The 11,893-nt window shown below is 49.6% G+C and overlaps 4 protein-coding genes across 5 annotated transcripts; 1 reads left to right on the plus strand and 3 right to left on the minus strand.

Moving 5' to 3' along the window:
- Positions 1 to 3,686: 3,686 nt before the first annotated feature.
- LOC131215250 (glycosyltransferase 25 family member) lies at positions 3,687 to 6,094 on the minus strand. 2 transcript variants are annotated; one of them, XM_058209638.1, is made up of 6 exons: positions 5,756 to 6,094; positions 5,467 to 5,695; positions 4,871 to 5,403; positions 4,598 to 4,801; positions 4,016 to 4,536; positions 3,687 to 3,940 (listed from the first exon to the last, which is right to left on the minus strand). In XM_058209638.1, exons 1-6 carry the CDS (start codon positions 5,974 to 5,976, stop codon positions 3,831 to 3,833), a joined length of 1,818 nt encoding a protein of 605 aa, XP_058065621.1. In that variant the 5' UTR covers positions 5,977 to 6,094; the 3' UTR covers positions 3,687 to 3,830. The 2 variants fall into 2 exon arrangements, with proteins under 2 accessions (XP_058065621.1, XP_058065620.1); XM_058209637.1 differs by having other exon boundaries at positions 3,687 to 4,536.
- A 446-nt stretch (positions 6,095 to 6,540) lies between these two features.
- On the minus strand, positions 6,541 to 7,459 carry LOC131216618 (uncharacterized protein C16orf52 homolog A). Its single transcript, XM_058211154.1, has 3 exons — positions 7,274 to 7,459; positions 7,002 to 7,214; positions 6,541 to 6,914 (listed from the first exon to the last, which is right to left on the minus strand). The coding sequence occupies exons 1-3, from the start codon at positions 7,374 to 7,376 to the stop codon at positions 6,727 to 6,729; spliced, it is 504 nt and encodes a 167-aa protein (XP_058067137.1). The 5' UTR covers positions 7,377 to 7,459; the 3' UTR covers positions 6,541 to 6,726.
- A 371-nt stretch (positions 7,460 to 7,830) lies between these two features.
- On the plus strand, positions 7,831 to 10,491 carry LOC131206711 (uncharacterized). The gene is made up of 2 exons (XM_058199380.1): positions 7,831 to 9,518; positions 9,594 to 10,491. Exons 1-2 carry the CDS (start codon positions 8,082 to 8,084, stop codon positions 9,783 to 9,785), a joined length of 1,629 nt encoding a protein of 542 aa, XP_058055363.1. The 5' UTR covers positions 7,831 to 8,081; the 3' UTR covers positions 9,786 to 10,491.
- On the minus strand, positions 10,287 to 11,724 carry LOC131206712 (H/ACA ribonucleoprotein complex subunit 2-like protein). The gene is made up of 3 exons (XM_058199382.1): positions 11,479 to 11,724; positions 11,341 to 11,413; positions 10,287 to 11,277 (listed from the first exon to the last, which is right to left on the minus strand). Exons 1-3 carry the CDS (start codon positions 11,639 to 11,641, stop codon positions 11,046 to 11,048), a joined length of 468 nt encoding a protein of 155 aa, XP_058055365.1. The 5' UTR covers positions 11,642 to 11,724; the 3' UTR covers positions 10,287 to 11,045.
- Between the last annotated feature and the right edge of the window lie 169 nt (positions 11,725 to 11,893).

An 11,893-nucleotide genomic window follows, 5' to 3' on the forward strand; every position in this document is an offset into this window, starting at 1 on the left:
AAAGGGCGATAGTCTTAGATGCCCCTAATGGTATCATGACCAGAGGACATCCTGCTCTCGAGCAAGGCATTAGAAGTTGGGAGTTCATATGCATGTGATATGTACGAACAACACGAGCACTCCCGAGTTCGTTGCCAGCCTTTGTCATGTTTTTTTTTGTTTCGCATTATTACTCAAAGTTGTTTGCATCACTCAACACAACATAGGGTCAACACTCGGCCAACACTAGCAACACGCGGCGAACGACAACATCCGACCGCCAGACAAGGATAGCTGCGCAGCGAACGACCTTGCGACTTTCCACCTTTTTGTGCCGCCCACGCGGTCCAAGGATTGCGCAAGGACCTGCCGCCACACAAACCGCTGCTCCCGGTGCGCGAGTCACAATAGAGGCAGGCGACCGGGAAAGGTGAACGGCGCGATAAAACGTGACCTATGTTTTGCTGCATTCTTTTACGTTGCTTACGCGCACACCGTTATGAGTGCAGTACCCTGGGCGAAGGATAACGACCAGGTGGGATTCTCGGAATCCACGTTTACGGGAACGTTGGCTGACTGACGGAGCGTAGGGAGCATCGTTCATTGATGGGTCATTTTGACGTTGGTTCGGCTTCATTTATCAAAGACAACGTTTTTAAATTGGCATCATTTTGCTAAAAGATGCAAATCGTCAAACGAATTCTAAAAAACAATAATTGTATGTTGCTCGCATAGTTCATGGCCCAAAATCAAAACAAAAAAATTGGTTCGCTTAAAAACAAGACGATAAGACACCCAAAAACATGGAAACCTGATGTTGAAAGTATACAATCAGCCTATCAGACCACCTCCGAGAGTGTGCAGTGTGTATATTCAACGATCTTTCGCTGCATGCGAATGAACTTGGGCGCCTGGCATTGCCCTAGGTCGGGTTGGGGTCGTCCGAACTTTCGATCCGACGGGTGTGACGGTGGCAAACGTCTTTACATACTCAGAATGCTGGGCAACACCACTTCAAAGGGCAGGACAACGCTCCTAAACCATAGACATGGGCGCGTTTATGTACATTGCAAAGATGGGAAGCGAACTTCGCATCTTCCCATCTGGAAGAAGATATCGGGACCCTCTTCTGGCCAAGGCACGAAATTTGCTGAATTTTTCCCTGTCACACCCTAGAAGAGGGCCCAAACAATCCCACCAACCACAGGACGGGAAATGGAAAGTGAATGTCCCGTGTGCCATGCAGCACACTGTGTACTCCTTATGCAACCTGCACCTGACCCACACACAAACAGCGCAGTAACATTCCACACAACTGCACTGCACAAGCTGAAGCAACCGCGATAGAAAATGGCCCCAAGTTGGAGAACTATGTAGTTTTTCGCGAAAAATGTGCCTCCACCATCGCCTCCAGTGGTATTAGTGGCCTCCGCTCATACATACAGCAGAAAATTCCGATTTGCACCACTCTACACCACGAGGAACAGGTACCCAGGCCGAAGGGGGGCAGAGAAATCGATCCATTACGGGCCAGGATTCAAGTTCATTGCCTTTCGCTGGATGGAAATAGAAACGGAAAATGTGCATCCTTCGGCCCCTTTCCGCGATCGAACACACAGTGGAAGGCGCGCCGGCGCGCACACAATCCCATCTGCCACACAGATGCACTGGCCAATGAGCTGCACCACTCGAAATAGAGAGACAGAGAACGAGAGAGAGAGAGAGAGAGAGAGAGAGAGAGAGACAAGGAGGGAAGCTACAACGCAGTATGCAAATGGTGCAGAAGTGCACACCCATTTCCGGATGGGAAGGATTCGATGGTCGAAAAACGAAAACTCCGAAGGATGCTACGGTGACGCTCTTGAACGACTAGACGAGCGTTACGATGGTTACAAGGAGTTACAAGGAGCCGGCCGTTTACCGCTCGGTTTGCGATGCGTCACGCGTTGTCTGCGTAGTGACAGCTTCGGACGCTCCTCCGTTATCTAATCACCTAAGCACCGGTGACGGAATGAGGGCACCGCAGAACGAAGACCCGCACCGGCAACGGGGAGGCCCGGGGAGCTTTGTTTACATCATTATCGAATTATTTGCCTATCGCGCTTATCGCTTCTTCTAACCACACGTTTGGCCGCCGGCCACACGCGTGACGGCCAGCGGCCGTCGAAACGTCACTCGAAAGGTGCATTTCGGAACCATCACACACAGGCGCACACTCTGCGTTTGTTTACAAACTGTTCCGATGCAGACGAGGGCTTGTACTTTGGGTGAGTGTTAAATATAGCACCACCCAATCCTGGCGCGTGGTACGCAGCGGATTGCAGCTTTTCCGAGAAATGGGAAAACCCAGAACTGCACTCCATGGTGTTCTCCAGCGAGATTTTTGGAGCGGAAACACACCCCCGGGCAGTGGCACGCGACCACGTCTAAAATAAAATTTACTTAGTTCAGTATTTAAGATAAGCACTTACCTTCGGTAATAACGTTCGAGATGAAGAGCTTCAGAAGCTGAACGCGAACTGCCCGAAGCTTCTATTGGCACAGATCTATGCTGCTTGTGCGAACGACATAATGCCATGGAGACATAGCAGCAAGGCTACTACGTTGCTTTAGGTTTCTGTGACGGATTCACGACAAATTAAGGCACGAAAACGTGAGAAGACGTGTTCACTGAACTCGGTGCGGTCAATGGGCAATAATTGGTATTCACACTATGTGACTCTGACTGCCTTTTTCACTAATTCGACTCGGGGCGTTCGGGAAGGATTTCACGATTCACACGGCACGGCAGGCGTCGAAACAGTCGCACCACGGTTTTTATGTCACTCTCGCTGCATCGTAGACCAATCGTAGTACTAAACACGGTAATCCGCGGCGGAGTCACAGAACTTTGCCGTAATATTTATTTATATTGTTAAATAAAACGGCGCATTCACTCGCGCACCCACACCCAGCGCGAAGGCCGGAAAGAGACGGTGCAGCAATGGTGGTCGCGGTGCACAGAGTGCAGTGTGTGCTTTGACATTTGGTTTTGTTGTTACGGCGACTGCGATGCGATTGATGGGATTTTTTCCGTCCCGTGCGTGCGTTTTACGCCACCAGAGACACAAGCCCACGGAACACTCGGAAGATTGTGGGCAAAGAAAAAGTGGCCAAGAAAACACGCACCGCGAAACCCATTCACAACACACGAACTGGTTGGTTGGAGCGAGAGCAAGGGGTTCACAAAATTTGATTACGCTTTCCCGCGGATACCGGATACGACACAAATGCGGGCGAAAAGATGGGACACGGGATGCTGCCCTTGGCGCTCCGGACACTTTGGTTCACTCTGGACACAGGGTTTGTGATGTTTTTCGTTCGCGTTTGACAATAAACGACGACGGCAAGGAACGACGATGGAAACAGAACGACTTTTGGCTTGAAACTGAATTTGGAAGTGGACAGTAACGCTGAAAGTAACGGGTTGCCCATTGGCCAAGTGTTGGTGCGAGCAGGATGACGATAGTGGCCGGCCTGCTGAACTCTTCTTACTGCGTCAAATGTCAAAAATACCAAAGTAACGCCTCGTAACACTTCGTAACGCCGTCGTCGATTTAAATTCTCAATCAGTACGGTACGATTTTCGGCCTCAAAAATATTGTAACACGACGTGTTAGAAAATATTACATTAAAACTCTTTATTGCGGCCTAACTGGCAGATAAAATGCGCAGGCGATTATACGCCTGCGATTCGCTGGTTCCTTACTCTATAAGGCACGGGGCATATTATTGTAATTATGACGCTAGTAGATCCGTTCTTTAAGATTCTTTGGGTATTTGTGCTCTATCATTGGTGCCCTAGGAACAAACTATAGCTCACTGCGACGATTGACCTCGCTCTTGCCGAGTCCCGAATCCGCCACCAGTAAGTTGGGCGCATTCGGAAGCTGTTCCTTGTCACCTTTCTTCGGCTCAGCCGCTTTGCCATCGCGGACCGTTTCATTTGTGGCGGCCATAGTACCACTACCCTTTCCAGCAGCCCCCGGCAGCGTACCGTCGATGCGAGCAGAATCTTCCGTGTCGGAAATGTATCCCTCGTCGCCGGTGTAGTGTGTGGGGTAGAGCAACAGCGGAGCCGCACTCCACGCATTCAACGTCCGCTCGTGAAAGTGTTCAGCCCAACTATCGTTCGGATGGTTATCGAACATAATCGGGATGTACTCGTCGACGGGAACTAGTTTTTCCAGGGGTTTCTCTCGCAACAGCTTTTTGGCGCCTTCCAACGTAATGACGTACCCCAGCGTCCAGTAGGAATATCCCGCCTTTACGAGATACTCCGAACCGTCGATCCACTTTTCGTCCTCCTCCTGCAAACGCTTTCGGCCGAAGTAAATCAAATCCCAACCTCCGATACGGCGGGCATCCTGTAGTACACGATAGGCGCGTCGTCGGAAGAACGGCTCAAATCGAATGTCGTCCTCTAGGATGAGCACTTCTTTCTGCTCTAAGCGAACCATTTCCTCCCAAATGTAGTAATGGCTTAGAAAGCAACCAATTTCTCCCATCGTCATTGGGCTGTAACGAGAACAGTAGCATTATTTTGACAATAAATTCAACTGCCTGACGGTCTACATACCGTTTGTGGAACGGATCCGCATAACCGGGTAGGAAACGGATGCCCATTTGTTGTAGCTTTTCGTCGGTCAACTGCTTCCCATCGACTGCCGGAAAGTGGTCCACCTGTAGCCCGAGGAGATCGAAGTGTTTCAGCATGTTTGTCCTTCGCTCCACTCGCCGCTCGAGGTTTATCATGATGATACGCGAAAGTGAAAGCTTGTCCCTGCAACCATGCAAAAAGAGTAAATTTCTGTAATATCTAGAACCACTGTCACTATCCGCTGTTCATTACTTCGAAACGACTGGAACATATTTCTGTAAATCATCCTTCAGCTTCACTTCACCGTACTCGTTCACGATGTAGCCCAGGACGTTCGTGAGCTGCTCCCAGTCCTTCCCGGGAATCGTTTCGCCGGCCTCCAGCGGAACCATAATGTAGCCATACTGTACCGCATTGCAAATCCGCATCGGAATCCCGGAGTAGTTGGCCGACATCGCAAAAATGATAATATCATCCATCGGGCCGTGGTACCGGTCGGATGGTAAATTACGGCGTTCGAACGTTAGCTGACGCGTTTGAGCAACATTTAAGTCGATCAGAACCGCACTATGCACCATCGGTACCGGCCACTGACCCGTTAGCTCGTAGTTAAGGATCTTCTTGTAGTCCTCCGTCCGCTGGTAGTAATAGTCTGCGGTCATGCCACACCAAAAGTTCGAGTAAAGCCCATCGGATACGAGCATCGGTGCGACGATGGGCATCTTGAGGTCAACCAGCGATTGGAGTGTTTTCGCATTCGTCAAGAACACGTCCGCATCCAGGAACTGGTATGGATTAAACATAGCGATTATTCAGAAGCAAGGAATGCCGACCTGCAAACGACTTACAAAAATATAGTCGGCCCATATCCTGCGTCCCGTTTGCAGGGCTTCTTCCTTCAACCGAATGACATCCGCAAAACGATCCTCGTTCCAGTGGGTGTAGGATTTTTCGCTCTCCCGCTTGCCGCCCTCACTGCGATACTTAAAGTCCACGCTATGGTAAAGGGAGCTGCATCGCTTCAGCCACGTTTTCGTGATGTCAATGCTGCGATCTTCATTGTGGTCCGATCGTATCCTGGAACCAGCAGAATGTTTTAGGATTCGCCAGGTATTAGTCCTACATTTCCATTCTTACCAGAGCGATACACGATCCTTCGGGTAGTCTAAATCTTCCAAGTAAGAGAAAAAGTACGGCAGCGTATGTTCCTTGTTGCGCACCAGAACCGCAATCATCACGGTTGGCAGTTTTACCGTCAGCTCAACATTATCACAACGGAGACTGGCGATGAATAGGGCCGCGATCACCATCAGCGTACAGATCAACGATCCGAAACAATATCGCAGGCTAGAACACATGGTGGATCAACACAACAAAACTGGGACCAAGTCCTAACAAAAATCTCCCTCGAAACCCGAAACCATTCACTTCACTTCACTTTCCGTATGACGCAGCATAACTGTGTAGCGACTGTGACGTTGGCACACAGAACGGAACCCGGAGGCCAGCTCCGAATGGAAGCAATTAGAATCACAGCATCCCTCGATGTACAGCATACGCAAATGTCAAACGACGCTTAATCGCACTGCTTCTTGCGGTGTTTGTATAGTCTTCTTTCGTTCCTCGTATCTCTCGCAGCCAGCTGTTTTGTTTATGTTTTGCTTCCGGTTTACGAGTTCAGCATACAAATCGGAATTGGCTTTAATGTCATTGTGAGATACACACATTGGTAAAGGAAAATGCCGATAAGAATAACTTTGAATGCAATGGTAATGGTGTGCTTAGAGAGAGGCATTCAATTATGTTCCGATTTCACCGTGATTGCTTCACGGTGCATAAAACAGATAGACGACGTATACAAGATGATAAAAGAAATATCACACAATAGATTTATTTCTCGCTAATATAGAAATAATAACTTATCCACCTACACACACTAAAAGTACCTTATATCTTTTGGTTGGTAATACGGAGTTTCACTTCATTCTTTTAACCCTATCGCTCAATTCCGTCACTAGGAAATGAAGAATTACTGTCAATCGATTCCTCTGTTTAGAGTACATTTGCAGGGCGTATGTGTGTGAATACTGGACAATGTGCGGGCGCACCTAAAACTGCGGCAAGCAAACCTTTTCGGCAAACAGCTCTGAAACCACGGTGATCCAGAGGGATAAGACGAAAAGGATGTACGAGATTCCGACCTGGTGCGAGTGGGGCAGATGGTACGGTTGGCCACCAATTTCGTCGACATGAAATCCGAGCGGAAATATGACCGCCGCTAGGCAAAACAGAACCACTGGAGTGAAGATAAGAGAGAGGATACACGGTTACAGTTCTGGTTGGTTGTCCGGCAAGTTATCGGGGGAACTGTGCTTGTGCTTACTGGCAGTAAAGCCAACCCATCGTGCGTACGGGATCACGTTCCGATCCCAATTGCTCAAGATCAGCAGAATGATGGTGGTTGTAATGCAGATGCAACCCACAAAGATACATATCAGCGCGATGAGCCACTCGGGTTGCAGTTCCGGCGTGAAACATATTTGGGGCCGATTGTACAGCGTCATGCACGTCCACATCAATCCCAGTCGCGTTTCTCCTACAATCGAAGCACATTGTTGTTAATCTAAGCGGAATGTTTCAATAATCGGTCCGTACCTCCTACGCTGGTCACAATCCAATCCGGCATTGCGAGACTCACTACCGCGCACACATCGGCAGCCACGAACAGGGCAGCACTGATTGTAGTGAGTTTATCCATAACGACGACGATCGGATATGATTTTATTGGTACAACTGGGGGGAGGTCGTTAAGGAAGCATCTTTCCGATTTATGTTTAACCTCTTTCCGCTACGCGATGGGAGGATGTTGTGTTTATGTTTACGTTCCTGTCCGTGGAGCTGTCAAAATCACGTAAAAAATCACAAATTCTAACTGTTGTAAGGTTCTGCGACCGGTTCAACAGAATTGAGCAGGAAAGATAATACAAATACCTTTTGTTTTTGCGTACTTTTACAACACAAATTTCAAAATTACAAAACACAAACAAAATACAACACCTTATCGATCAATCCAAAGCGAAAATCCTATCTGTCCGCTGCCCAGAACAGTGCCCCGTTCGGCGCCCTTGCGCAAACCCCTAAACAAACTGTCAATCGTCCATCGGAATTTTCTACCCCCATCTCCCCCTTCACGGACGCTGCGGAATGGCCGGGATAGTTTACACTCCGCGTACGTCCGTGATAAATCCTTTTTTGGGATTGAAGATGGCCTTTTGGCCGGTCCGGCAGCCATTCGACAATCGATTTTAAGTTTCGTCCCTCCCGCAAACAGACAGTGGTGCTCTCTTTCTACTTAGGGCGGTTAGTGTTCTCTTGTTTTAGTGATTTTTCACCTCAGTGGACCTGCATCACCAACCTAATTGTCTGTCGCGTTCGTTCGCAATCGATCATCAGCATCATAATCATGAGCGATCAGGATGATCCGCTATCGGGCCAACCCCAAACGACGCCTCGCAGTTCGCTCGGATCGGGCGCATTGTCGTACAGCAACTCCTCTATCTCACCGTCGACGAGTTCGAGCGGCTCGCAAGGATCGGCCAAATCGGCCGTCAGCGAGTGCCTTGGAGCGTGGCTTAACTATTTGCAGATTATGAACAATCTGTGTGCGGCCGGTTACCGTTTGGCGCAAACCATAGCCGCGCTCGAACCGTGGGCCTACTTTGACCAGCAGTCGGCCGCTAGTCAATCTACTCCGCTGATTGGCGGTGGTGCTACAATGCTGCCCACCGGAAGCACCGGGAGCGGGTCGCAGCAGCAGCTTCCGTTCGCTAGTCAGGGCATTCCCTCGCACATGGCGTTCCAGTTCATAACGGCCTGGGACGAGTTGGCTCGTGCATCCGTGATGGCTACGAGCACCGTTAAATCACACATTGTCAGCGTGCTTCAGGACTTTAAAACCCAACCGCTGGCAACGGTGGAGCAGGAAAGCGAAATACTACATATCAAGGAGTACAATCAAACGATCCTGCAGGATAACGCTCAGACGATGATCAACCTGCAGCACCAGTTTTGTGTAGCATCGTGCGACGCATTCGCGCAGCTAATGTGCTGCTACCAGTGCCAAACGCAGGTTGGCTTTCCGCACGATCCCGAGTGTCCTATGGTACAGCACCCGATGTCGGCAATCGCACGAACCGGCAGCGATCAGCAGCGCTCACAAACGCCATCGCCACACTTCGGTCCCAAGATGGGAACGGCGGAAAGCGCACGGCTGTACGATCGCACCGGATCCACCTCGACGCAAGGATCGTCTTCCGATCACGGCACAACGGCCTACGAGCAGACGCGTGGCCCATCGCCGCACGATATTCGTGGGCCGAGCCCAATCCAGGGCTATCTGGACAACATCCGTGGTCCGCTTCCTAATCCGGGCCACCTGTCGGGGATGAAAGCACCGTTTTACCGGGGCTCGCGCTCACCGCTCAACTTTCCTCTCTTCACGCTCAACGGACAGCGGCGCTGGTCGGAAGCGGCCGCAGGCGAAGTAAACTCGGAAGCGGCCCTCGATCCCGAGAGCCAGATGCGACGCTGGTCGATGCCATGGGAAGCCAAGGCCGACAAAACCACCGTTCACTGGAACCAGACGCGGCTGATGCCAATCTCAAAGTTGGCAGTCCCAGCGGGGGCGAGCGTGGTTGGTGGTGGGTCAAAGTCATCGCACGGTGACCGCAGCCAGAGCACGACACCCGATTCCACCTGGCACTCGTCGATCACAAGCCAGGACGGGTTGGTGGAAGCGATCCAGTTGCTCTCCTGTCGCCCGATTCACCGGCTGCAAGCACCAATAATGATGGCTCCGCCAACCATTGGCCCACCGTTCGTGGAAGAGCCATCCGGAATGGTGAGCAAAATGAGATGCTTTTGGTGCTCCAGAGTGGAACATTACTTAAACCTTTTCTGTACACTTTTCCGGTAGCAACATCAAATGGAACCTCAGCACCACAGTGTTACGGGCAATCCGTCCGGTCTGTATGGAATCTGGACGCAGCAAAATCCTCCCAGTGCCATCCTGCGCCAGCAATCGATCCAAGATCGTATGGTTCCGCCGCCATCGATGAACTACATCAGCGAGCAGGACCCGTCGATCGACGAGCAGGCGCCACCGTAGAGCCCTGGATCTACAAACCCATTATCATCTCATAGCTGTAGATAGTCGCATCTGAACCAAAGCATACCAAACACGAACGTAGCGTAGGAAGGGCAGTAGCAGTCTACATCCGATATTAGGGGAAGGCCATTTTGGAACCGATTTTATAATACTGCAACATTGATATTTCATCCCATGCTCAGTCTACATAGTGTCGTTAGGGTTTACACGCTTCGCTAGGAAATACTCTCGCTGTTTACGCATTGATTTTTAGTTTAGTGTCATGTTCCCCACTTGGCCCGAGTGAGCCGTTTAAATGTGAAGCAAGGAAATTCCATTTTAAGCAAAAACATTAAATGTTAGGTGTCCAAAAGTGAATCTCTGTTTATATTGAGTTCCAACCGAAACCGTGAATATCCTTGCTCAATGCTCATATTGCACGAACCGTTATAAGTGTCGTATTTGATGTATAGGACAAGCACCGTCTGGCGCGACAAACAAGAAACTACGTTGTTCTTTTGTTTTTGCTAAGATAAAGTGTTTATTGATATTTCGATGGAACAATTTGAATGTAATCCAGATCCCGCCGCATCTTCTTCGATACTACTGTTACTTAATAAAATAAAAGAAACCCCCTTGGCTGTCTCACGTAAAAACCACTATCTACTCATCAGTTCTCCAATGACCGAAGCGGTCCCGCACGTACCGACTAGACACCTTCTCGCGGTGGTCCCTGGAGTAGCAGCATCGTACACAACCGAGGCTGATGTTGCGAATGAGAAAAGTGCGCATAGATCGCATGGGTCAAACGAAAACCGTCCAAATTTGGAAGTTCATGTGCACAGAAACGGTGGAGCAAAAGCATGAATAGCATCAGTACAAGCTCGAATGATTGCGGATGGCGTGTTGAGTAGTACGACCAACAAGGCCAATAGGCTGACGATCGCTTAACTGAAGCGGGTATTTGGTTTGCAAACCGCCGGAATAACGAAAACTAAAACACGGATAGCGGGTACCCGTTCTTCTCTTCCGTCGTGTCGTCTATCATAATTTCATTTTCTCATACTAATGCGGAACTAAGGCCTCACCTGGTTCTCTCCCATTCAGCGCCATTCTGGGATGGTAATTCTAATAATGTTTCCAGCATACTCCCGTGCGATAGAGGCTTAAGTATTTTCCAATACAAACGAAAATGTAACATTCTTGGGCAAAAAAATAAAATGCCCCCCTCTGGAGCACCTGGTCCGGAAATGAAATGATTAAAAAATTTCTCTCCACCGTTTACGACGGCACCGGAAGCGTCGACATCTCCGTCTTTAGCTTATCGTACAGCTCTTGATAGTCGGGGTGTTCGCGGATCATCATCGCCACCGTGCCACGCTTCACTCCCATCGCCTTGCCGAGGTCTTTCCGGCTCGGTGTGTAGCAGTAGGGAATGCTCTTTTCCTCGCACACGGCCGGCAAGTGGCACATGATTTCGATCGGCGTTACATCCGCGGCAAAGATAACTAGTCTGTAAATGGTCGATGTGAAACTCATCAGTGAATCCCCGTTGGACCCGTTGAGCAGTTCTTACCCCGTCTCTCCCTTGCGAAGGTGAACCTGAACGTCTTTCAGCCCGTTACGGAGGAACTTTTTCTGCTTCGAAGCTGAAAACCAACGGATTGGTGAGTTAGTTGTCGTGCTTGCGATTACGCGCCCTTAATCGGTTTACCTTTCTCGATGAGTTTGTGAATTTTTTTGGTCAGCTTCTTCGACGCCATCGGTTGGGAGATCGCGTTCGCGTTTCGTAGCTTATCTTCGTAATTGTCTTCCTCCTTCACCGAAACGTCCATCGCCTCGCCTTCTTCCACCTTCTCTACCTTTATCTTGCCCATGTTTTACTGAGTTTGTGCAGTAATTTCACGAAAACCCGATTGCAACCGGCAAATGCACGTGCTTGCCGAAATGGAGCTTGAGGTTTGAAAGGGTATCAACCAAAATAAATATGGCGATCTGACAGTTCATTCCGACAGACTAACTCGCGCCCGTCATGTTGGCAGCCTTGGCAGCCGTTGGCATTTGTATGGTTCCGCTACAATAGTTTAAATTCCAATTTCATTGATTTTACCGCCGATTGGTATTTTGGT

The sequence above is a fragment of the Anopheles bellator genome, chromosome 1, assembly GCF_943735745.2.
Source record: "Anopheles bellator chromosome 1, idAnoBellAS_SP24_06.2, whole genome shotgun sequence".
Lineage (NCBI taxonomy): Eukaryota > Metazoa > Arthropoda > Insecta > Diptera > Culicidae > Anopheles > Anopheles bellator.